The sequence below is a fragment of the Schistocerca gregaria genome, unplaced genomic scaffold, assembly GCF_023897955.1.
Source record: "Schistocerca gregaria isolate iqSchGreg1 unplaced genomic scaffold, iqSchGreg1.2 ptg001083l, whole genome shotgun sequence".
In the NCBI taxonomy this organism is placed as follows: domain Eukaryota; kingdom Metazoa; phylum Arthropoda; class Insecta; order Orthoptera; family Acrididae; genus Schistocerca; species Schistocerca gregaria.
In genome coordinates this window covers 1-24,511 of record NW_026062425.1, presented here as the reverse complement: position 1 = coordinate 24,511, position 24,511 = coordinate 1, and the positions used below count along the sequence as shown (strand labels likewise).

Sequence of the window (24,511 nt, the reverse complement as noted above, 5' to 3'; positions counted from 1 at the left end):
AAGCTGTTTCGCGCAAAACCTCCTTGAGTCATAATGCATACCGCTCAAAATTTTAGCCGCTCTGAGTTCGCCAGCACCGTCCTGTCCCCCCAGACGGGAGAGCAGCGCCCAAACAAGGCCATCATACAACTCAAACCGAGAGTCGAGCTGCGGTCCGTGCGCTGGGATAAAGACGTTGTGGACAACGAACACCTGAACAAAAAGAGCTCCAAATGTACGCATTCTGTCGAGATCACTCCTGACGCGCGTCGACTGAGCCATGCTGACGATCTCGATCTCTAGCCTGCTGTATATATCACCCCCCCGACGAGTGGAACGACTCGGAAAGTGAGTCAGACGAGTCGGACTGCTCCTGCTCGCCGAAGCCGTGACAGACAGCGCAGTCCCTCCCGAAACGGAGAACCGCCCCCGTGAGCGCGCGAGCAAAAGACGTCGTGACTCTTTGTAAATATGTACAATAAAAATGCACATACAACTATTTGTGTGCAAACAGTTGTATTGTACAAATTTGGTGTATATACGTGTGTACAGGTTGCGCGCGACGACGTACCGTGTACAAATCTTTTTAGCTGCGTCCCTCCATGACCTCGCTGTTGAGGCATCCCTCATTGTCGCTGTCATCGTCTCCTAGGTACGACGACTTGTACGACCTGGCCGTCTCTGGCTGGTACTCCCACTGGGCGTAGTCTCTGCGAAGCACGCTGTTGACTGGCCCGAACTTCGGCAGGGGCCAGTCGTCCATCTCCGGCAAGACGAGCATGGCTATGAGCTCCTGTTTGAGCTTAGCTATGAGAATGTTGGTAACGGTGCCTACTTTGTATCGCTCGCCGAGCGCAGAATCGAGGCTGATATCGATGAGTGGTTCTCTGTAGAACCCAATCCAAATGACGTCGGACGGCACAGGCGAAAACGCGACTTGGATTCTTCCAATCACTCTTTTTATAGAGAACATAACAGAAACAGGAATGGAAAAAGATTTGATGATGTTGAAGCAAAGGACAAATCGAAACTCAATTCGGGCGTGTCCATGATATTCTATATCGGCGTCTAGCCTGAGAGTCCCATCCGGGCCAATCGAATTAATCTCTATGTTCTTGAATATGGGCAAGTAGGACCCCAAGTGAAGCACTCCCACTCGAACGTCCTTGAAAACAGAAGGAAAATCGGTTTTCAGCAACTTTTTTTGAATTTTTTTTTTCAAAACTTCGACAAACCCTCGATCCCTGCAAAAAACGAGGAACATGCGGTGCATGAACAAGTTGAACCAGAGGTGGGGATACTCCCGCTCTCGCTGACGCATCTCGCTGAGCTGGAAGCGATGGTCGAAATGGTGCGCACGAAGGGGTGACATGGGTGGCATTGTAGTACTCACAGACTTTGGCCAGTCGGCAGATTCTCGTTTTTTCAAAAGTTTGTTTTCCGTCTTAGTTTTTTGTGCGTCGTTCAAATCATTTTTTTTCTTCATCTGCGAGGGTTTGTTGCGGTGTTCGTCTTCTTCGGTGGCTTGGGGGGTGACGTCGATGCCAGTTGTATTCAAGATGTGGTAGAAGCAGGAGTACGCCCTGCTGGCGGACTGATAGTTTTTGGAGGAGTTGCTGGCTGCGTTGAGGACCAGATACCATTCTTCCATTTCTTTTCCGTTGCGGAAGAACAGATGGCACTGCTTCTCCGAATCGTAGAGGTGTCTCTCTTTGTGAAGGAGGCGTATGTAGTTGATGGATCTCCAGAGTCTGCCGGGTCTGGGCTTGACCAGCCTGACCTCGCACCCCCGTACATTAATCACACGGTTGAGCACACCCTTTTCGGCTTTGCAGATGAGGCGCTCGTGGACGAGGTACCCCCAGCCCCAAGATGGTCCTGGCTCGTAGACCGTATGAGGAGTGATTTGAATGTGCCCCTGGTGCTCTGCCTTGGGTTCCTGGAGGGGGAAGAGAAAAAAAAAATCAGCTTTTTTTTTTCGCGGGGTCGGGGAGGAGTTTTTGTCGTACATTATTTCCTGTCTTTCTCGTCAGCTTTTGCTTTGCCATCTTCCGCATTTCTCGGTAGGACTCGCTCTCGAGGTGTCCGAGGTAGTCCTCCACGATGCAGAGGAGGAGGAGGACGCTGGAGAAGCACCCTACCGCGAATGCGGCGAGGATGGCGGGCCGGAGAGCGGTGATTACCAGCTGGAGGCAGGTGGACCCTGCCAGCAGTTTGAGGCAGTAGGGGAGGGAGTTTGGGCGTAGGTCAGCGCCGGCCATGTCTTGGAGAGCGTGGTTGGGCGGGCGTGTATATATCTCTCTTCGACCAGAGGCCCCGGAACTGTGTTGTGCGGGGTCGGCAGCTTTTGTTTTTTTTTTTGTTGGAAAAAAATCGGTGGACTGCTTGGTCTGGAACCTGCGGGGCGCGGGGCATTTTTTTTTTTGTTTTGTCTTGGATGCGCTTTGGACCCAGTTGGCTCCCCCATTGGGGGGCTACAGATGGAAGGAAGGAGAAGCGACGAGGAGGATTTCCTCCGTCCGAGTGAGTACATTTATTATGTGAAGGGGTTGGACAGGAAGGACCAGGTGAGATACGTGGGCGCCGAAGGGTGCCGCAAGGGCGTTCACAAGGCGAGGAGGCGGGCGAGAGCGAGGTACAACCGCTTGTTAGACGAGTATTTGAAGGCGCCGCTGGCGCTGTCGGACTGTCCGAAGGCGCCGGACCCGGTGAGCAAGGGTGCTAGGCCGCCGTACATGCAGTCGGAGGACTACTGCATGTTGGTTTGGTACGCGAGGACCTTGCCGTACGCGCCAAACGTCAACAGTTTGGTGAGGTGGAACTGGGCGCGGACGCACGGGTTGTTGGCGAGGAGTTTAGAGAGCATGTTCGGCCGCTGGGGGATTTTGCAGAAGTACGTGACGGGGGACGCGGAGTTGGGCAGGGGCAGGCTGAGAGACGAGTTGGTGAAGAGCGGTTTATTTTTGTGGTGCGGAGCGGCGATATTCGAGGTAGACATATGCGCCGTGAAGGAGAGAAACGCGGCGTGTCTGAACGCGCAGGATTTGGCGACAGACAGAGGAGAACGAGATTACAGAAGAGGATAGAAAGAAGAGGTGTTGGATTATGACCCAATTAGAGGGTGCAGGATTATATTTGAGAGAGAGAGACGTTGACGCACAGAGTAAATAAAATCTTATTCTTCGAGATGATGATTGTAGTCGAGGTCGGCGAGTTCCTCTTCTTCCTCTGACGCGACGCGGTTGTCCGTGGGTTCCTGAGGAGGTGTTGGCTTAGATTGAATGAGGTTTTGAAGCGTGACGGCGGCCCAATTGATCATAGTGGACCGGGCGGGATGAGCGTCTTGTCCGGGCTTCTTAGATCGTTTGGCCGACCTTTGAGGAGAGGTGCGCTGTTTTTCCAGGTATTCGCGGTTGAGTTCTTCCCAGATGGCGCTTTTGGCGGCGATTTCTTCTGGAGAAAATATGTACATTTTTACCTCTTCCTCGTTCATTTCTTCGTCGCTGCTAGACTGGCTCTGGGGCTGCTCGAATTCAGCCCTAGGCGGGGGAGCGGGGTAGGCGGCAACGGTGGAAGCGTCCCCGAGCGCTTGGGGGTTCCTTAGGGCGGCGCTCATTTGTTCCTCGACGTCGACGGCGCCCGACTCGTCGTCCGCGTCTCCAGCCTGCGCGGAGGACTCGAAGTGGAGGTCCAGGTCGCGGTCCAGACGCTCGATGACCGAATTCGCGGCGGAACGGCCCTTCGGGCTGGGACGCTTTTTTGACGCGCGCTCGTCTTCCACGGCGCGAAGAAACGAAGGCGGGTCGCACTCAGCCCCCAACTCGCACAGCTCCTCGCTATCCTTGAACTCCTCGAACGTCATAGAACTCGACGGAGTCTTATCGAACTCGTAGAGCCTCTTTCGTAGCGTCACGTCGCAAATTTTGACAACTTGAATCACCTCTTTTTGTGTCCTTCTGAACCCGTGCAAACGAGCCGATATCAGCAGCGCCGCCCCGCATATTCCAGCGGGCCGCCTCCCTATTTGTATCCAGTCCCTCTTCATCCTCTGGACGAGCCTCAGCGCCGTGCCGACCACCTCCTGCTCCTTCTCCTCGAACTCCAACTGAGCCGCAAAACGGTGTATGTACAAACTCGGATCGATCAGCGGCGGACTAATGCTCAACGCCCTGCACAACTTCAAAAACGTGCTTCCTAATACATACACGCTAGTCTGCAACACGTCCGAAAAATCTATCAACATGTGCGGCGTCTTAAACCTCCGACAAACTATATACAAGCACGCCGCCGTCACGTTCTGCAACCTCCTCCCCTGCGTAAAATTGTGCTGCACCGCCAACATAAAAAACCTCTGCGCGGCCTGCACGTGCTGCCCCCCCAACGACAGCGCCCCCGCCAACTGCGATATCCTCCTCTGCCCATTCAACAACGTCACCTCTCTCGCCTGTCTCTGACCCGACACATTCCTCCCCATCACCCTCCTCCCCCCGTAACTCGACGTCTCGGACACGAACTGACCCACCACGTTCGACGACCCATCCCCCCCCTCTGCAAACGTCACCTCCATAGATATGTTGCTCTCCTCTAATATCTTGTACAAAAATAATAAGACACACACATTCCCCCTCTCTCTTCACTCCACCCCCTACCGTACCCATCCGCACCCCCGGCACACCACGTGGCCATCCTCACTCTCCACATCCCTCCCTTCGCACTTCGGGCAACTTCTACTCATCTCTCCCCGACCACCAAACTCGTCTGACCCCCCACCTCGCCAAAAAATTTTTTTTGTCTAATCCACCCACTTTTCAAAAAAAATACCCCCTCCACTCTCCTCCTCTCCTCCCCACAAATGGTACCCCCCCCGCGTCACCCCTCCCCCCGCACCACCCCCCCTAACCCCCCCCTCCCAGGAATTCTGTCCAGAGTGCAGCAACATGCTCACCCCCCACGAACTCTGTAAGGAAAAAATACTCAAAATGCGATGCGCCACCTGCGACTACTCACAACCCCGCCAACACCCTCCTCGTCTTCAACCGAAACCTCAAAACCATGAAGTACGCGCCCTAACCCCCCCCCCCCCAAAACAAAAAAAAAACTCACCCACACACACAAACCAGCGAAGGTATCGTAAACTGGGACGAAATCGTCTTCGACCAAACCCTCCAGCACTCCTTCAACACACCCTGTCCCATACCCGACTGCTACGGAACCGAAACCCTCCTCTATCAACTCCAAACCGCCGAAGGATTCAAATCCTACTCCATGTGCGTCCAGTGCCACCACTACTGGACGTGCTAAAAACCTCCCCAATAAAAAAAAAAAAAAAAACACATTTACGTCGTCTCCTTACAATACTTCTCATAATGCAAATCATTGCTGTCCTCCGACGACACCTTCACCCACCCATCCTCCTGAATCAAATAAATGTTAATCACGCTCCCAGAGTACGCGTCTCGATGTGTCGCGTGGTAAATCGACCTCCTCCCCAACTCTATCGCGTCCTCCACGCTCAAGTCCCACCGATACCCCGTATCCAACACCCCATACGCAAACGTAGACCCAGACCCCACCGAAAACACATCCCCACTCACTCTAGTCGCGTCGTCATCTATGTAATATAAATGCGGCCCCGTCTTATCCCACCCCGCTATCATCGTCCCCATGGACAACCCTCTCCCCTTGTACGCATACATTATGTTCGCCAGCAATTTGCTCGCCGCCGCCACGCTAATCAACTCCCTGTTCCTCAACTCGTACAACCGACACCGACGACCAAGCTCACGCTCCCAAAATAAACAGTCCGCCGCCCCCACCCGCCATCGTCCCCAACAACCTCCGATTGATCTCAATCACCTTCTTCACCTTCCCACCTTTCACCCAACCACGCCGTCAGTACACACCATACGCACACACACCACAATTCCTCACACACCCCCATATACATACTTATGTAACTCCCCTGCGTCGAACGAGAATCCACCGCTATCACCACGCCACCTCCAAAGCGAAACCCCAGCGTCGTCGTTCCGTGCGCCAACTTCATCGCGTCCTTCTCCCTCCCCCTAAACGCATCCACCAAAAACCGAGACGTCTGCCCGCGCCGCAAAAAGAAAGAAAAACCTGTCAAACACACCTCTCGTACACACACACGCCGCCCGCACCCTCGCACACTTACGCTCACCACCGGCGGCATCTCAAAACCACACTCCAACTCCTCTGTCAATTCTCGCTCTCTCGATTCTCGCTCACCCTCCTCTTCCAAAAACCTCATCGATAAACCTCTCTCTACCAGCATCTCCGCTTACTGCACTCAGTTCACACTCCTGCAAACACTTACTACCCAATAAGTCAGAAACACAAATGAACGTGTCTAAACTTTTTTTTTGAATTTCATCCCACCCTTTCCACCCCCACTTAAAATAAAACTCCTCTTCTATGCATACATCTCATGAACTCTGCTCAACCCTCAAAATACCGACACATATACGGCACAACCAAGTCAAAAAGCGGCTACGACTGTGTCAAGGTAACGCCCAAATCGCCCACACTTCACTCCTCTCTCAAGCACCACACATACACACCCTTTCCGTGTGTACACCGAAGGCAACGCCCACTGCCTCGTTCTCACACACCTTTTTTCCTTCCCTTGCTCACACCCTGACCAAATTGCTCCCGCCAAAAAAAGCCGAGGTCCGCCAGAGATGCCAACCTCATCAAGGTCAATAGCACCATGGTCGCCGTGCAGTGGGACACGCCTGGATACGGCGCATTGCTCGTGCTGCCGGCGCGGGATCAACCAACGTCAGAACCTTCTAAGAAGGAACAGCGACTGCCGAGCAATCCGCCGCTCCTGGAGCCGCACACCTCGTTCATCCAGGACTTTGATTTCTCTCCGTTCGAAGACTCGCTCCTGGCTACGTCGGACGGAAACTGTATCAGGCTGTGGCAAATCCCCTGCGAGGGCATCCAAAAAACGGTTAGGGAACCAAATGTTGAAATCAAAAACAGCGATGGCAAAATCTTAGGAATCCAGTTCCATCAAACCAGTAAAAACCTAATGCTGTCGACCCACCATAACCACGACATAAAAATATTCGATATAGACCACGACAGCGCCTCCATTCTTTGTAATAGTGGACACCAAGACATCGTCCAAAGAACATCTTGGGATTGGTACGGCGCACTCCTCGCAACTTCTTGCAGAGACAAAAACCTCCGGATCATCGACCCCCGCAACAATCAAATCACCCACTGCGTTCTAGCTCACGAGAGCATCAAGGGATTCACGCTCACCTGGCTCGGACAAAGAGACCAAATCGCTACCGTCGGATTCAGCAAGGACGGCAGAAGACAGCTCTCCGCTTGGGACGTCCGATCCTTCTCGAAACCACTTGCATCTCTCAACATCGGCGCCGGATCTGGAATGGTGACGCCCTGCCACGACCCAACTACCGACGTCATCTTCCTTCTAGGCAAGGGCGACACCTATATCAGCTACTACGTCATAGAAGATACCTCACCCTTCCTGAGCTACCTGAGTGAATTCAAAACATCTGAGAGTCAAAGCGACGTCGCACCTTTCCCCCCGCAAAATAGCTGATCCAACTTGCTGTGAAATAGCGCGATTCGCAAAACTGTCTAAAGACTCCATTAAACATGTCAGCTTCCAAGTTCCTAGAAAGGACACTGGCACCGCCACCTTTCATGAAGACCTGTACCTCGTCGTCCCCTCCCTCATCCCATCTCTCACAGCCGATCAGTGGCTCAAGGGAATGTCAAAGCCGCCTGTCCTCCTCCAACCCGACCAAATCAAACCACCTGGATTCACCAGCATTTACTCCCTGCAACCAGATAAGCTCCGCAGAGAAGGCACCTATAAGCCGAGCCTCCCACAAGACGCCAGCGTCCCTAAGCCGCACACTCACGTCTTCCACGACCAATCGGTCTACGACGGACACTCGTTGGACGGTCTGTTCCAAGGACCCGGCACGCTCACTCTGTCTGAGCCTAATCCCGCGTCTTACGCGGGATCCTGGTCCTCCGGACTCCGCGAAGGTCAAGGCACCCTGAAGCTCTTACTCCACGACGGCCACTCCGCCCAGGTGTCCGGTACGTGGGACTGCGGCCAACTCGTCGCCGACTCCGCCGTCTACGAAATCGATCACTTCTCGCTCTCCTCCGCGAAATTCTCCGATTCAGGGCAGCTCATCCACGGACGCCTCGTCTTCCCCAGCGGCAGCTGGTACGAGGGCGACTTTTTGGACGGCATGAAACACGGACAAGGCACATGGCACGGATCAGATGGATCATCGTACACGGGCGAATACAAACAGGACCTCAGACACGGATACGGCGTCTTTACTCGCCCGAACGAGCCAAATTACGCAGGCAACTGGACCCAAGACGCTCTTACTGACTGTTCGTAACCAACAACTTTGTAAAGCACTCTAGTAAATAAAACAAAACCACCCCTCAAAAAAAAAAAAAAACACACTTCCCCCCACCCCAAATTCTCCTCTCTTGCACCTCTTCACCAACTCCTCACTCTAGCGCGCATCACCCCTATCCCATTCACTCACGCTTCTTCACTTCATAAGCTTCGCCATGGCCATCGGCGACAGCCTGAACCTGTGGTTCTGATAATACCTCGCCTCTCGTAAATGCGCCAATCCCTCCTTCGTGCTCGTCTTCGCCTTCTGAACATTCGCTTGAATCCTGTCTACAAACTCTGCCTGCGCCGCCACCAATACGGCCATGTCGTTGAACATCCTCTGAATCTCTAATAAACCCTGCTCTATCTTTATAATCTCGTTGTGTCTCGCCTTGACGTAGGACAAGGCATCCTTCGCCTTCGCTCTCCTCAAATTAGACAAGGCGTGATCCAACACCTGGGGCATCTCCAAGGACTCCACCTCCTCCAACTCCTTCTCCGTCGCTGACGGATTCGCTATCGCATAAATCTTCCTCGCCGTCTTGCGATGCATCGCCTTATACTGAGACTGGATGTCCTGAAAATCCACCATCCGATTCATGTACGTCTTGCTAATCACGTTGTAAATGTTCTCTCGAATCTGAATCTCAAACCCTCGAATCCCCACGCTCTTCATCGCAACGGCATTAGACTCCTCAATTTCCTTGAACAACTTGTTCAACTTTGCCGCCTCGGCATTCGAATAGTCCACCAATAAAGACATCTGATTTGCCAACTCCTCCCTCTGCTCATTGCTCGTCGATGAAAAATACTTCCCATATATCTGGCGCAACGCCACGTTGTTACTCTGAATCTTCGCCAATGACGGCTTCATCTCTTCCACCGTGTCTAAAAACTTGCTCATAAACCCCAACTCACCCGCCACTTCCACGCTCTTCACACTCATAACCCCAGACAACTCCCACAACTCTCTAGTGCGCACCCTCTGGTTCGGAAACGCGGGCTCCTCCTCGGGCACTGGCTGCTCCACAATGCTGTACGTCACACTGTGTACCTCTTTTTTCTTCTTCTTGTCCTCCCTCTCTTCCTCCACCTCAACCAGCACTCTCAACCTCCCCACAACCTCAGAAGCCCTCTTAACCGACGACAGATCCAACCATGTGTCCACTCTCTCCTCCTTTTCTAACTCCTCCCTTGACACCTTCACCTGCCCTGTCACACACATCCGTGTCAGCCTGAGAAAAAAAAATCCACCTCCCCCGCCCCTCTCTCTCGTACCTATCAGAGAACTAGACCACCCGCTGTTGTACACCCGAACCAACAAATCTGACGCCTCCGGCTCGTTTTTTCTCCGAAACGAAAAAAAAAACCTCCTCAGACTCCAGTCGCCCCACACCCCTCTCTCCTACGCACCCACTCCAAACGTACAACAAAAACGACTCGTTCCACACTGGATTCACCGTCTTCAAAATTCCACGCGCGTGTCAATTCTACTCGCAAAAAAAATTCTCTCCACAAAAAAACGTACCTTTTTCATCACCCTGGTCTTGTATTTCCTCTTCCCCCACTTAATAGTAGCGTAGACGTCCGGAGCCCCCTTAGACCTGACACTCAAATCGCTCGCCTCCACAACTTCAACAGCACTCCCCTATCAGCAACTTAGCCCCCAACTCCCTCGCTCTGCAGTCCCAAAACTCCTCTCCGCTGAAAAATCGCGCGCGAAAACCGCCCCTCCTTTCCAACGTACTGGTCAGATTGTAGTTTACACCCCTATACTTCTTCTCGCTGCTCATAGTGATCAATAAAACGCCGCAGCCCACCCAACTTTCTCTCTTTCGCCCACATGTAAAAAAAATGACAGAGAACGTAGGACAATGCCAGCTCTCTTTTTTTTTTTCTCTCACATACACGCGCACACACTAGGCTCTTTCCAACCTTTTCTCAAGTGAAGAAGAAAAACCAGCCTTCCTAGAAGAACGACAGAGATCAGAACTGACAAAATGAACGCCTGGATCAGAGCGGCACAAGGCGTCATATATGCCAAAAACCTGCCAACCTCGCACGTGTCTGGTGCACTCCTTATCAGCGCCTTAAAATCTAATCGCCAATACAAACTCCAGACTTTTAAAAACGTACCAATCCGCTTAACCTCCACCCCCGCCTCCTCAGCACTTGTGCATCGGCCATCATAGCCCCCTTGCAATCATCCGTCGCGCTTCTACCTCCCATAGACCTTCTCTCACCCCCTTCTATACACTCACACACACATCCGCAGGCCCTATGCAAAGACCGCCTCAACGCGTCCTTTTTGAAACATCATACGCCGCACATAAGAGCCACCTGGTCTCGCCTCCTCTCCACTTCGGTTCACCTGTCCCCCCGCTGCATCTTAGTGCCTGACACGCGAACACGCACACAACAATGGCGCCAAATGTGCACAGTATGCGTGCAGCCATCCCCCACCGATTCCCGCCTCCGAGTGGGATACTGGCTCCTTGTCTGCTGCGCATTCATATGCTCTATCGTCATAGTCGGCGGTATCACGCGCTTGACTGAATCGGGGCTCAGCATAACTGAATGGCGCCCAGTCACTGGCACCATCCCACCGCTCTCCGACCAAGAGTGGGCCGTCGAATTCGAAAAATATAAAAACTCTCCGGAATTCAAAAAACTCCACGCCGACATGACACTCGACGAGTTCAAAAAAATCTTCTACTGGGAATGGACCCACCGATTTCTAAGCAGAGCACTCGGCCTTGTATTCGGCATCCCCCTCGTCTATTTCGTATCTAAACGCCACATCTCGAAATCGCTCTCACTCAAACTGTTCGGGTTCCTTGCTCTAGGCGGACTTCAAGGCGCTCTGGGATGGTACATGGTAAAAAGCGGACTTCAAGTCCAAGACGACCAAATTCCAAGGGTCTCGGCCTATCGACTATGCGCGCACCTCAGCACCGCGCTATTCATATATCTAGGCCTCCTATGGACCTCCCTGGACCTGCTAAAACCCCGCACTCCCACCATCCTTCCTCCCCCCACCTGGCTCAGATCCGCCTCCGGCGCACTCGTCGCTCTCATATTCCTCACCTCAATGAGCGGCGCACTAGTCGCCGGACTAGATGCGGGCCTGGTATACAACGAATTTCCATACATGGGCGACCAACTCGTCCCGATGGAATACTGGAAATTGAAACCCTTCTGGAAAAACTTCTTCGAAAACGACGCAACCGCGCAATTCAACCACCGCGTGTTGGGCATAACCACATTCCTGTCCTCCAACCTCTTATTCCTTCTGTCACGCAAGCAACCTCTAAACCCTTCCACCAGATACGCCATTAACTCAATCGCCGCCGCCTCATGGATCCAAGCAAGCCTGGGCCTAGCCACCCTTCTATACTTCGTACCCATCCCATTAGCAGCTGCCCATCAAACCGGATCCCTCGTCCTTCTCACTCTATCCACCTGGCTCCTCCACACCACCGCTAAAAAGCCCCCCCTATAAACCAACCATACATAAACACAAAAGCACAACCACCCGCCTACACACAAATATCGCACACCCTTTTTGCTCATCCCCCTCCTGTCGCAATCTCTTCCCCTCTTCCACGAGACACCAGGACCCAACTCGCTCGCACCTTCTCCGCGCGTAAGAGCGGCAACGTTCCTGAAGCAGACTCTTTTTTTTCAGAACCGCACGCAAAACCCATCCGTTCGAATCATCCACACCTTTCGTTCGTATCAAACGTACAAAGCTCTAGATGACGAAAACCACACCCGATATCGGTGAAACGAGAATTTCCTGGCGTCCACCAGCCCTCTTCCCTTTCTTCTGTCTGTCTTCTTTCTGAAACGCGAGGAATTCAAGCCCGTCGCTCAAACTTGAGGACGAAACCAACACGTCTAGACACGGAAAACAAACTTCTCAATAATGATGCCGCAATCCCTACGTATTTTTTTCGCTGTTCAGATCGCCACAAACTTTCACGATAAAAAACCCCCGTTTATTTCTCTATACTCGAAAAGACGTAAAATCGCCCCTCAGGATAAACATTCATAGCGCTACTATTGTTGCTTTTACTCGACCAGAGAGAGGGAAATGCCCTTTAAACTTCGCGTCCACCCATCATTCTAATGGCCAATTCATATGCCAGGAATGTCGCTCCATTCACAGGCATAGACCTAAGAATACACGCCCAAAACCCCTTGTAAAAGGCTCGAACACCCCCCGCTCGAAAGGTCTTCTTCCAACAATCCAAAGTACTCTTGTATTCCGCCGTCGCTCGGTCTAAACTGTCCGACTGTATTCTAGACTTGACCACATCCAACGGGTAACATGTGAGCCACATGCCCAAACCGCTCAGAGAACCGCACAAGAGCAAAGCGGCGCTCCCGACGTCGTTCACCGTCTTATCTTTAGGCGTCGCCGCTCTGATCGCCAATTCATATGTCAAAATATAAAACCCGAAGCCTGGTATTTCACGACAATATGTCGCATTCCAACCCTTCCACAATGCCCTCCATCCAAACGTCCGCACTATTTGAGGCATCAGTTTAAACGGACTTACAGATTGTCCACTCTGCACTTGCAAACGAATACGAATGTGCTCGATTATCGTCGACAGTGGACCATTCGCTATTCCAGAAATTATTCCAGCTATCGTCACCTGCGGCAATGTCAAACCGACCACAGGCTTTTCCGACCTCTCCTCCGCTCTCCGCATGTTATATCGCATGAACATGTCCTTACTCTGAGACAACGCCACGAATTGTACAGACACGCACGCGCCAATTCCTATCAAAGGAACCGTGGTCCCCTTGTAAAACCCTCTAATTCCCTCGTTTACTAGAATCTTCTTCACACAATCCATAGAGCCGCTATACTTTGCCTCGCTCGCCGTCTGCAGTCTCACCTATGTCCCCATTCGTCGTCACATCCAGGACCAAGTCCAAAAAACCTGTCAAAACTCTATGCATACATATACACACACGTGCGCACATGTACCCCAACTATTCCTAAAAACCAACTCTCCCTCTGCGGCTATTTCTCTCTATTCTCTATCGCACAAACGTACCTTTACTGTGTCAAACGGCTGCCCTACCAATACCTGGGCCCATCCGGCGACTGCCAAAAAGACCAGGTGCCAATTTCACGTAACCCACATCCGTCAGTTTCACCGCATTGCAAACACAACACTCTGTACAAGAGACCACATAAACACACTCTACCGAGCCTCACATTACCTCGCCCAAACAACTCATCTGCACACCGCCGATCCACACTAAGAAAAAAGGCCGCATCTTTCTCACTCTCGCAAACCAAGGCCCATCCTATAAAACCAAAGACATCTCCACGCACCTGTCCCAGCCAAAAAATGCTTCAAAAACATCGTAAAGCGACCATCCTTTTCAGTTTTTTTCACATCCATTGCCTGTAATGTAGAACTAACGTTAAGAGAATACGCGAAAAAACTAAAAAAAAAGAAGCAATTTCACTTCTAAGGTCAAGTATACTTTTTCTCCATACATTTCCTCAACACTCTATCATTCGGGGTCAACGTATTCTTCGCTTCATTCAATCACTCAAGGAACTACTTTTATACTAGGATCGGAGCTCTACGCGCGCACACTTCTCATCCTTTTCTTATAGCGCGCAAGTACTTAAGACCGCAATCTTTGCCCCCATAGTCCATCTGGTGATCTTTGACAAAAGGCCTTTTGCCGTAGCACATTCGACAAGCGTCAGACTCAATATTCCTCTGCCTCCGGACCAGATATACCTAGCGTCCTCGTATCTGTCTCCTACCAATGTGTCAAATCTTTTAATTTTTTATTTTCGCCAATACACACACTCGTACCGCCCTCCGGTAAAACCACTCTTTTTTGTCAAACCCCGCAACTATACAAAGATTTCTCATCTGGTTCCTTGAAATTTCGGTACCGCACTTCGTCACTGTATACATATTAAACGCAAAACTGTAACAACTAAGGGCAGCCTTCCTCTCTTTCCCTGTCTAAACCAGACACTCCCAATCCTGTAAAATAGTACGCCTCTCCTTCAAATTTCAGACCACTCTTCGCAGACAAATGGTCAGGCTGTGAAATTCAAATCCCACAGATGTAACAATATTTAATATAAGAACAGTTCACTTTCGTCACACAACGCACCTAGTAGCAATCTCTCAGGACTTATCCTTGCACTCACACCTTCAAACGATTTAGATAGACGTGCTCATTGATTGAGATGCGCGTATATCTTACTACAAAAAAGAACACTTTTTTAACAATTTTGTACCTTGTCCAGGTACAGTTTCAAGCCTGTTGAAGCCCCGGGAGGCCATCCATAGCGGAGCTGCCCACGATGTAGCACAAAAAGCGTGGTCTGACTTGTCCTTCAGTCCGTTAGTCCTCTAATTTTTCCTCTTCTGAATGATTATTACTCAACGGTCATCGCATCTTGCCCCTAACTGTACACAACCTTCAAAATAATTTTTTTTAAACCTGCTTTTTGTTTAAATCTAAATTATTTTTAATGAATTATTTAAAAAATGATACCTCGTTTACTTAAAACACGATGCCCAAAAAGACCGTGCATAAAAGCTGCGTCGACTGAATCAAAGGGGTCTATACGTTCCCGCATATCTAAACGATCTTCAATACGTTTTTTGGATAGCTGCCTACCCAAGTCTGTCGGATCCGCCTCGCGTATGACGCCCTTGAGCAAAAACGACTATATTTCTATTCAGAAAACTGTTCTCGACTATTTAAAGGCTTCCACTTATAATTCCGGTGCTGCTGTCCAAGTCACGACAAGCTCTAAACAGTATGATTCTTTTCATGAGCGCATTCCTTATGCATACGCTCGTTCTCATCCTCACGTGACCATTCATTGTTTAATCTCTTCTATAGTATTGCAGTTACTGGTTATGTAGCTCTCATTCACGCTTTGCTGACCACATTCGGACTCCTCATTAGTGATGGTATGTTTAAAGCTATTTGAATTGATCCTTCGCTGCGTTCTCAGGGATAGCATGCTCTCCACCGACACTATTTTGCGTGACCAGTAATGCATGTAAAGTGAGGTTTTGTAAGCGCAACTGCTTTATATCAAATCAGTAACACAATTTATTCTGTGTCTCAGGAGGATAGTTTTTGAGTGTTGTCACCTGCACTGCACTTTCTCTATGCATTACCTCACCAGAATGTATTCCTACACTTGCATCCCCTCTCATTCGCTACTCCTCTCTAGGTGGCTAAACCTAACTGTCCTAAGTGTAATTGTAATTATATAATCGTGATAAACTCTACATTTACAACGGCCAAAATTGCAGGTCGTAGCCTCACTATTTTATCCGGAAATTGTGAATAGGGGCGGTTTGTATGTCTACTTTATATGTTCTAGTCTTAGCGGCCAGAGCAAATGTCCTGCAGGCAATAGCGTTTTCTTTCACTTTTCGCATTTTTCTGCCGTCTCTATCCGACAATCCCTGCGCGTTTTTGGCCCAAATACGATAAATGCATTTCAAAAAAAATTTTTGATATTTAAACTTTGTACATACCTTGTCAGACTGTCTCTAACTTTTTGCCTTAGAATGTGCACATTCGGCAACAACACCCACCCTTTCTCTTTTCTTTTCCTTCCCGAGGTCGCATAAAACCTCTTTCTTTCACATATAGCATCGACCATGAAGCAGGCCACAATCGATTCTAAGAGCGCCAAATTAGGGCATTCAAAGGACCATGATCCCACCAGCTATGTAGACTTCGACATTGATGGTAGTGTACAATCTGTACAGTTTTAGCCTTTTTCTAAAGCAGTATAATGTTGTCACCCGCTAACTCTCTTACGCAATAGAACAATATGCATTGTTAAACAAACCACCCCTGTCCAGATTAAGATATCCTCCCGTTACCATGTACAAAATTCAAGCACTGCTTAAAAAGCGGGGAGATTTACTGGCTGACAAACGAAATACAAACACGTTCAGAAGACACACCGTCTTTTCCAAAGCTTGGTCTGTTCTCAACCAACCCTCCGTCGACTCAGGTGCGGATTGTTCTGCTCTTCTCTTCGCTCGTTTTGTATGTACATGCGCTAACTTTTGCATAAATGACACATAGTTATCTCTACGGTCTCTATATGGAGATCTGAATCGCAAGAAATTTGCGTTAGACAACGACATACATGTACCGCATATAAGCAAAGTCTGGTTTTCTATGGGGGATGTACAAGCTTCGGGACCGCGTTACAACATCCTATTCTCATCTATCAAATTGGTACATTTTTTTGACAGTTATTTTGATGATTTTTGCTTAACATAATTGACATTTTGCTCTCTCTGTATATGTTGATGGCATATAGCCACAAAGACTTGGATCACGCCATCCCCTCAACTAGAGGACTTCCAAATCCAGATTACCTGCGACCTATTTTTAGATGAACGAACTTCGCAGGTGTCTTCAAATACTTCGACAGAACAGACAATAAATTCGAGCAATGTCGATGTGTCAGACCAACCTTCGGCAGGCAAAAGCAGCGAAGCCTTGCTCAGCTTCACATCACCCGATAAAATGGCTGCAGATGTCTCTTCTTCCGAGAACAGCGCTATCACAAACGAAATTTCAGAACACCTTCCAGATTCTATAGAAAATCGCTATTCGCATACAGCCGTCCTTTTCAATCAATATATCTATATCTTTGGCGGAGTTTGTACACAGACAGGACAAGTCACAAATTCTATTCTCGTGTATGATATATTCCGCAACGTTTGGAAAATACTTGACACAGCCGATGTCAAACCAGCTCCTCGAAAAAACCACATTGCCGTTCTTGTGAGCAAACACATGTATGTGTGGGGTGGTAGAGACACTGATTCGAGTTTCAATGATATGTGGAAGTATGATTTTGAATCGAATCGGTGGCATCTGGTCCAGGCATCTGGCACGGTTCCTTCTCCGCGTTATTCGCATGCAGCGACGGTTTTTAACTCTCGAATTTGGATATACGGAGGTTGCGATGGATCCAAAGAACTCTCGGAGTTTGTTTGCTTCAACACGCTTACGTTATCGTGGAGCGTCATCACACCTCACCCGGAATCCACTATATTACTGCCAATGCATTCTCATACTCTATCGATCTTTGAAGATAAAATCATCCTGACTGGTGGGTCCAATCCACGGGACAGCGCTATGTTAGATGTATATGTGTACTTTATCGAAAAAAATAGATGGACTCGGGTTGAATATGTATGGGTTCCAACTCCATCAGAAGCTTCGCATGTACAAGGCAGACTCACCATTAATACCAGGAGAGCATATAAGACATCTTCTTCCCATCAAAGCAGGTCTAGGAGGGATATGTCATCGAAGGATATTCTTGCTAAAAAAAATCGTATTTTTCATTCTTGTGCCATACCCGCGGGCCCCTCTTGCACTGCGTATATCTTTGGTGGAACTAGCTCGCACACGTCATCGAGGCTGGACTGTATCTACTTCGAGTTTGAACAGGAGTCCCACATGACCGATAAGAAACTTTCGTCTCTGCCAAAGAAAGAATGGGAGGCAGCTGCCATGTCTTGTCATCCGGATGTTCTCGCACTTTCTGAGAAGCTATGTGTGCTCACAGGCACTCCTTCGTATGTGCAGCTAGTCGACCGCGCCGACATAACTCAGGCGTTGGATACGCTCAACAATAAGCAAGTTCTGATGATGGTCTCGGAGTGGCTCGCGTTCAACGGTTATAAGCAAACTCTAGCGCGCTTATGTCATGTTACTTCGACTAAGTATATCAAGCCGTCCGGAACCGGAGGCTCTATTTTAGATTGTTTATTGAGCTTTGCCAAGAGAATGCTCGACGATGACACCAACATCTGGAGTCAGGACGTCTTATCCCATTTGGTCAATGACAGCGTCGTCGAGAACTTCGATCATCTTTCAGAGTGGCGTGTGCATTCGGGGGACGATCCTAGCCACGGCGTCAATATTTGGGAGGAATTGATAAATTGCAATAATTTGATTCTCGAAGGAGATAATGTCACTTATGCCTCTCTAAATGTGCTCATTCAGCTTATTCTAGGCTATATCGACACTACGAGTGGCATTGATATCTCCGAAAAGGAGCGCAACAATTTTTTGAAGCAGTTCTTCTACACTTACCATATTTTCATTACACCTGAATTCCTATTGGAAAAGATTATTCAACTCTACGCTGTACCTGTAACGTCTATTGCAATTCGAGGCAAGATGTGCATTCATTTACATAGACTGTCTGTGCTTCGTCTGTTGGAATACTGGATGATTAACATCCCGTGGGACTGGGAGGTCAAGAGGTTGCGCATGCGACTCAAGAACTTCTTGGAGTCGAGTCAAATTTTCAGTAAGACAAGTGCAGGTCTGATGTCGAAGGTTCGGAAGCTCAAATTGATCATTTCTAAATTTGCTAATGCTCAATCTCTCGCTTATAATAGTGGATATGAAGCCGGCACCGAAGAACCTTTCAGGCCGGATTTGTACGAGCAGCCTGTCATTCCCAGGGCTATCTTCTCTGCAAAGCTCACTCTCAACGACGTTTCTGAGATTGAACTTGCTCGTCAGTTGACGCTCACTCAGTTCTCTTATTTTTGTTCTATTAGGCCCAAAGAGCTCTTGAACAAGTGGGTATATCGACAGGAGCCCGACTACCACGCTCATAATTTGCGAGTGCTTTTATCCTATTCGTCAAGACTTACCGAATGGACTCGGTTTTATGCGTCTAGATATCAAATGGGTAATTTGAAGCTCAAACTCAAGCAATTGGATCGTCTTCTTAAGATAGCTGGCTATTTGAAGGCGTTCAGAAATTTCCAGGGTCTTTATGCCGTACTTATTGGTCTTGAATCTTCTATTTCTCAATCGCAGAAGAGTTTCAAGAAGGTCTTCAACACTCTTAAGGCGTCTTTGATTGGACCTTCTAGCTTTCTTTCTCATTTTAATTCGCACAAGCCCTGCATTCCGCTTCTAGAGCATATCCGACAGGATTTTCAGAAGGTTCTTCAGTCTTCGAATGATTCAATTGGGAGTATTTTTGTCTTCGATGGCATCCAACAACTGATCGATATTTCCAAATGTGCCAAGCTTAAAGCGTACATCGATCAGTTTATCGGTTTACAATTCCGTCGGTACAATTTTATATCGATCCATCAGATTGCTGTACTTGTTCAAGAGATTGGTCACCCGCCGGACGCAACAGTGCCTTCTTGAGATGTGCTACCTTCTCGGATTGGCGGCGGTTTTTTTTGTCTCTCGTGGAGTGACGCGGTTGTGATTTGTGTGATTTGAGGCTGCTTTGACGGTTTTTCTTGATTTTAGCAGTTGATGGTTCTATTGTATGCGTCGTAGTGCGTCGACGTATTGTATATAAAAAAAGGAGCGCAGTTACGGCAGGAGAGTGGGTTGAGATAGTGGGTGTATCTGAGCTTTTTGTTCGATGGTGGTGGAGCGTTGCGCTCGTGGGTGGAGGGTTAGGGTTTGGAGAGGGCGCGAGGCGTGGTGATTTTTTGTTCGAGGTGGTTGGGGTTTGGAGGGAGAGTGCGGGTGAGTGAGGTTGGGGAGAAGGCGAGGGAGTGTGAGTGAAGGGGTTTTGGTGAGAGGAAGAGAGGTGCGCAGAGGGTGTTAAAAGGAGGAGAGGTGGTGTGAGTGTGGGGAAGGGGTTTGAGGGCGTGGAGGTGGGGGTGGGGAGAGAGAGGGCGATGGTGGTGGTGTGGGTGCGTTAGTGGGAGAGAGGTGCGTTGAGGAGTTTTATAGGTGAGGGTGTATTGGTTATAGAAGGGTGAGAGAGGGGAGGTGTGGTGTGTGTGTGCTATATTATGTGCAGGTTTAGGGGCCTTTGCGTTTGGTTTTGGACTGGAGTGAGAGGGCGCGGTTGACGGCGGAGGGTTTGAGTTTTCTGAAGGTGGCGAGGATGGTTTGAGAGGAGGGGGAGTTGGGTTCGGGGGAGGGGTGGATGGAGTAGGAGAGTTGTTTGAAGTGGGAGGAGGAGAGGGTTAAGAGGCAGGGGTTTTGGAGGTGGAAGGAGTGGGTTTTGGAGTCGGAGTGGAGGGTGAGGTCGATTGGTGAGTTGAGAACGAGGATGGCTACGCACTGTTCGAAGAGGTGTTGGTTTTCGTGGTGAGGGGGGGTGGGGGGTGGGGGGGGGTGGGGGTATTTGGAGATGATGCACTGGTCGGGGGAGGAGGAGAAGAGGTTGAGCCGGCGGAGGTCTTCGGCGAGGCGTTTGAGGTGGGGTGGGAGGGGGGGGCCTAGGTGGAGGGGGGAGTTGGGTGAGGGGTGGTTGAAGAATCCGTATAGTTGGAGTTGGGTGGTGGGGGAGGGTTGCCAGTGGGAGGAGTGGAGGAGGTGGAGGAGTTCGAGTTCTTGTGGGGGGGTGAGGAAGGAGTGGAAGCAGGTGAGGCCTGGGGCGAGTAGTTTGGGTGGTTTTTTGGAGGTTTTTGGAGGGGGGGAGGGGGAGGGGATAGAGGAGAGCCACTGGTCGGCGAAGTGGGGGTCTGGGGAGATGGGGGAGGAGAGGGGGGGGGGAGGGGGGAGGAGGAGTGGGGGGAGTAGAAGAGTTGGTTTAGGTGGGTTTTGAGGAGGTGGGCGTCGGCGGGGAGGTAGTGGGGGACGAGGTATTGTTCGAGGGCGCGGAGGGAGGAGGTGGCGAGTAGGCAGAGGTCGGAGGAGCGGGTTTGGTGGAGTGAGGGGGGGGGTTTGGTGGAGGAGGCGCGTTGGAGGCAGTTGAGGACGGCGCGGTGGACGGTGGTGGAGAGGAGGTGGTGTTGGATGGGGGGGGGGGAGGAGAGGGGGAGTTGGGTGGAGGGGGAGATGAGAGAGAGTAGTTGGAGGTAGTAGGAGAGGATTTGGGGTGGGTTTAGGCGAGGGACGAGGGCGTTGGTTGCGGTTCGGATGGAGGAGGTGAGGGAGGTGGTGGGATGGTGTGGATGGAGTGAGTGGTGGAAGAAGGCGATGTTCATGTTGGAGAGGGACAGGATGGGGTCGAGGTGGTGTTGGAAGTGAGGGGAGGGGGGGAGTAGTTTTTGGACGGAGAGGGCGAGGTTTTTGAGATGGGTGAAGTGGCGAAATTCGTGGTCCGGAGTGGGGAAGTGGTGGGTGGAGGATTTTTCGAGGTGGAGTTGGACGAGGGAGTCGACGAGTGATTTGGGTGGAGAGGGGAGCGTGAGCTTGAGGACGCTGTCGAAGGCTTGATAGAGGAGGTTGTCGGGACTGGAGAGGCGGAGGAGCATTTGGGCGACGTAGACGCGGACCATGGTGGAAGCTCGGACGCGCGAAGAGCTTAGAAGGGCGCCGTCGGAATAGAGGCCGAGGTGTTGATAGGGGGGGTCGTTGGCGGCGTTGGAGGTCCAGAGGAAGAGCTTCCTTTGGCCGAAGAAGGAGCGCATTCGCTTCAAATAGCCGAGGTCGCAGTTGGAGGCGTGGCGACGCGGGCCGCCCCAGAGGATGCCCACGCGCGGATGGAGGTGGCGGTTGAGCTCGAGAAGGTAGGAGAGCACGTCTGGTTGCGTTCCCCGCCGGAAGTCGCAGTGCCAGAAGGTGGGGCGGACGAACCACTCTCGATTTGCGGACTGCTCTACGAGCGCGCCGATCCACTTGGCCTGCGAGGCGGCCAGCCACCTGTGCCCGGTCCTGGACGCCGCCTCGGCGTCGTCGAGCAGCACGGCGAGCGCCGCGCGCTCGCAGGCGCCGCAGAGGCGAGAGAAGCGACGAGCGACGAGCTCCGGCGAAAAATCGTGGGGCACGTACAGACCAATACAAAGGTCTATATCGCGGGCCTGCGCGGGGAGGTCGGTGAGGAGGCCGGCGCAGCGGCGAACGCAGGCGTTCTCGGCGGCTTCGGTGGAGCAGTAGGCGAGCTCGTCTTTGGGGGCGTGCAAGTAGAAGTTGCCTCCGATGCCGGCGAACCAGCGCAACATGTCTCGGCGGTCTTGAGAGGGCCACAAACATTCGGACTCGGCGATTCCTATGCGGTGCAGGGGTGCGGGAGGCCCCTCGGGTGCGTCGGATTCGAGCTGGTCGAAGTCCAGGTCCGCGAGGTCGTCGTCGTATCGTCGCAGTCGAGGTGAATCGGGCGATTCCAAGGCGCGTCGATCCGCGGGGGCTCCGCCTCAACGGGTCTTGGCATCAACTTTACCTTGTGGCGCGCATCCGAACTGCCTTGCAAAAACCTCCGGGACTCCGCTTTAAAGGCCTCCTCGCCCCTCTCTATGTTTTCTCGCACTCGAGTGCTCTCTCGGCCGAGTCCGAGCTCGCTCTCCTGAATCGCCCTCCTCTCGCTCTTGGTCAACCAACCGCTGGACATGTCGAAGTAATCACTCTGGTCGTCGTAGACCAACATCCTCTCCGCCGCCTCTCTGTCGTACTGCAACAACCTCCTCAAATCGCCCCTCGCCCTCTTCAACTTCGCGTCGTCCCTCGCGCCCTCGACCTCGCCACTCCTCCTCACCTCGCCACCGCAGTGACCGCACTTCCTGCCCTCTCCCTCCCTCTCGCACGACACCCTGCCGCACGACGCGCAACTCCCCGCGAAACCGTGCACCCTCGCCTGGCACTCGCACGACTCCCCCCCCCTCGCGCCCCTCCTCCGGCCCCCTGCCACTCCTAGACACCTCGTACACCGAGACGTACGGATTCGACGAGTAACGGGTAGTCAACTCGGCCCTCTTCTTGTCAGCCCTCTTCGCTCTCCTCGCCCCCGTCTGTAAACGCAGCGCACACACACGGAGTTAGTACGTCTAGGCGCACACACGCCACCCGCGGCGCACACACGTCGGACCCCGACCCCCTCGTACCTCCCCCTTCCTCTCCTTTCCGCGCCTCCTTTCCAAGTACTGCTCCGCGAGCGCCCTCGCGGTCGCGCCCCTCCCTATCGCTGTCTGGTGTCCCCGGTTAGTTCGCCGCCCCCTCTCGCGCCGCCCCTCCCGCGCTCTACCCGCGCACCTCTAAGCTCTCGACCACGTCTCTCTCGTCCTTCAAGCCCTGCACGCACTCCGCCACGGCCCTCGCTCTGTCCGCGTCCATCGACAGCGCCTTCTGCGCCGCTTCTGCCAGCCACCTGGTCGCTTCTGACATGTCTCTTCGAGCTCCGTCTGTCGGAATTTTTTGTTGTTATCGCTCTTCTCTTTTTTTTTCGCCCGGGGCGAGCCGCCGCCGCCGCTCCCGACAACCTCGCGCCAAACCGCCGCCCCTCGGCGTCCGCGCCACCGGGCTCCCTCCGCCCCGACTCTCGGGGCGCCCGAAAAAAGAAGCTGTCCCAGTACAACATTTTTTTGCGAAAATTTTTTTGCGGCGGCCGTTCAAGAGCAGAAATCTGTTTCTCGTGCATAACCTCCGCAGGCCTGCGGTACAAAACACACAATTTGAAGTCTCTTTTTCGCTCCTGGCCCCACCGCGCGTCTCCTCGAAGAGCATGGCAGAAGAGTCCGACCACCGCTCGTGTCCGAGCCCCCCAGACCCTCCATCCCTCGTTCGGAGCGAGAGTTCGCGCAAAGTAAGTCCTTTTCGGTTTCGCTGCCTGCTGAAAGTAACCACTTTTTTTACAGTTTCTCGCCCCGACGCGCCTGAGCGACCTGGTGAAGAAGAAGATCGGCGTCCTGTCCTGGCGCAGCGAGAGGGTGAACAAGGAATACTTCGAGCTGGACGTAGATGGGCGCCCGTATCAAGCTGAATCAGAGAAAGAACGGGGAATTGATCGGAATTGGGACGGGCGCTAGCGTTTGGAACGCGGCCGTCGTCTTTTGCAAATGGCTGGAAAAACAATACGGGGGAGGCAGAGACAGAGGAATTTGGAAGGACAAAACTATCGTGGAACTGGGGTCGGGAACGGGGATCGCGGGAATCGCATGTGCAAAAATCATGAAAGACGCGTCGCAGTATGTGTTGACCGATCAAGTACAAGTTTTACCGATTATTCGAGAAAACGTGCAGATGAACCTGAAACAAATTCCTGCGTTGGAGCGCTGCATTGTATGTGAGCTCGAGTGGGGTTCGAGGCTCGATGGGGCGCTCCTGTCTGTCTCGTCCGTTTAGCTGGGTGATTGTTTGTGACTGCATTTCTATCTGTCTCGCGTGTGT

At 51.6% G+C, this 24,511-nt stretch overlaps 9 protein-coding genes across 12 annotated transcripts; 3 read left to right on the top strand and 6 right to left on the bottom strand.

Annotated features, from left to right (window-relative positions):
- Positions 1–463: 463 nt before the first annotated feature.
- On the bottom strand, positions 464–2,295 carry LOC126328050 (uncharacterized). Its single transcript, XM_049995949.1, has 2 exons — positions 1,989–2,295; positions 464–1,918 (listed from the first exon to the last, which is right to left on the bottom strand). The coding sequence occupies exons 1-2, from the start codon at positions 2,238–2,240 to the stop codon at positions 566–568; spliced, it is 1,605 nt and encodes a 534-aa protein (XP_049851906.1). The 5' UTR covers positions 2,241–2,295; the 3' UTR covers positions 464–565.
- Positions 2,296–3,154: 859 nt separating this feature from the next.
- LOC126328046 (uncharacterized) lies at positions 3,155–4,453 on the bottom strand. Its single transcript, XM_049995945.1, has one exon. It carries the CDS (start codon positions 4,451–4,453, stop codon positions 3,155–3,157), a length of 1,299 nt encoding a protein of 432 aa, XP_049851902.1.
- Positions 4,454–5,315: 862 nt separating this feature from the next.
- LOC126328068 (proteasome subunit beta type-5-like) lies at positions 5,316–6,337 on the bottom strand. The gene is given in 4 exon segments (XM_049995971.1): positions 5,316–5,792; positions 5,794–5,852; positions 5,929–6,073; positions 6,158–6,337. Coding segments are annotated over 4 exon segments (801 nt in total). The 5' UTR covers positions 6,278–6,337.
- Positions 6,338–6,391: 54 nt separating this feature from the next.
- Positions 6,392–7,582, top strand: LOC126328067 (coronin-A-like). The gene is made up of 2 exons (XM_049995970.1): positions 6,392–6,508; positions 6,668–7,582. The coding sequence occupies exons 1-2, from the start codon at positions 6,431–6,433 to the stop codon at positions 7,580–7,582; spliced, it is 993 nt and encodes a 330-aa protein (XP_049851927.1). The 5' UTR covers positions 6,392–6,430.
- Positions 7,583–7,754: 172 nt separating this feature from the next.
- Positions 7,755–8,408, top strand: LOC126328045 (MORN repeat-containing protein 1-like). Its single transcript, XM_049995944.1, has one exon. It carries the CDS (start codon positions 7,755–7,757, stop codon positions 8,406–8,408), a length of 654 nt encoding a protein of 217 aa, XP_049851901.1.
- Positions 8,409–8,552: 144 nt separating this feature from the next.
- Positions 8,553–10,242, bottom strand: LOC126328066 (syntaxin-like). Its single transcript, XM_049995969.1, has 5 exons — positions 10,161–10,242; positions 9,942–10,045; positions 9,842–9,876; positions 9,692–9,762; positions 8,553–9,625 (listed from the first exon to the last, which is right to left on the bottom strand). Exons 1-5 carry the CDS (start codon positions 10,204–10,206, stop codon positions 8,568–8,570), a joined length of 1,314 nt encoding a protein of 437 aa, XP_049851926.1. The 5' UTR covers positions 10,207–10,242; the 3' UTR covers positions 8,553–8,567.
- Positions 10,243–10,833: 591 nt separating this feature from the next.
- LOC126328065 (uncharacterized) lies at positions 10,834–14,879 on the bottom strand. 2 transcript variants are annotated; one of them, XM_049995968.1, is made up of 5 exons: positions 14,579–14,877; positions 13,938–14,485; positions 13,770–13,842; positions 13,486–13,535; positions 10,834–13,323 (listed from the first exon to the last, which is right to left on the bottom strand). In XM_049995968.1, the coding sequence occupies exons 3-5, from the start codon at positions 13,837–13,839 to the stop codon at positions 12,517–12,519; spliced, it is 927 nt and encodes a 308-aa protein (XP_049851925.1). In that variant the 5' UTR covers positions 13,840–13,842; positions 13,938–14,485; positions 14,579–14,877; the 3' UTR covers positions 10,834–12,516. The 2 variants fall into 2 exon arrangements, with proteins under 2 accessions (XP_049851925.1, XP_049851924.1); XM_049995967.1 differs by having other exon boundaries at positions 13,770–14,485; positions 14,579–14,879.
- A 70-nt stretch (positions 14,880–14,949) lies between these two features.
- LOC126328044 (ras guanine nucleotide exchange factor F-like) lies at positions 14,950–19,848 on the top strand. 3 transcript variants are annotated; one of them, XM_049995940.1, is made up of 7 exons: positions 14,950–15,233; positions 15,320–15,390; positions 15,552–15,788; positions 16,002–16,186; positions 16,266–16,457; positions 16,532–16,687; positions 16,773–19,808. In XM_049995940.1, the coding sequence occupies exons 4-7, from the start codon at positions 16,096–16,098 to the stop codon at positions 19,646–19,648; spliced, it is 3,315 nt and encodes a 1,104-aa protein (XP_049851897.1). In that variant the 5' UTR covers positions 14,950–15,233; positions 15,320–15,390; positions 15,552–15,788; positions 16,002–16,095; the 3' UTR covers positions 19,649–19,808. The 3 variants fall into 3 exon arrangements, with proteins under 3 accessions (XP_049851897.1, XP_049851899.1, XP_049851898.1); XM_049995942.1 differs by lacking the exons at positions 14,950–15,233; positions 15,320–15,390; positions 15,552–15,788 and having other exon boundaries at positions 15,881–16,186; positions 16,773–18,918; positions 19,042–19,830; XM_049995941.1 differs by lacking the exons at positions 14,950–15,233; positions 15,320–15,390; positions 15,552–15,788 and having other exon boundaries at positions 15,881–16,186; positions 16,773–19,848.
- Positions 19,849–22,400: 2,552 nt separating this feature from the next.
- Positions 22,401–23,509, bottom strand: LOC126328073 (uncharacterized). The gene is made up of 2 exons (XM_049995976.1): positions 23,370–23,509; positions 22,401–22,938 (listed from the first exon to the last, which is right to left on the bottom strand). The coding sequence occupies exons 1-2, from the start codon at positions 23,507–23,509 to the stop codon at positions 22,401–22,403; spliced, it is 678 nt and encodes a 225-aa protein (XP_049851933.1).
- Positions 23,510–24,511: the final 1,002 nt, after the last annotated feature.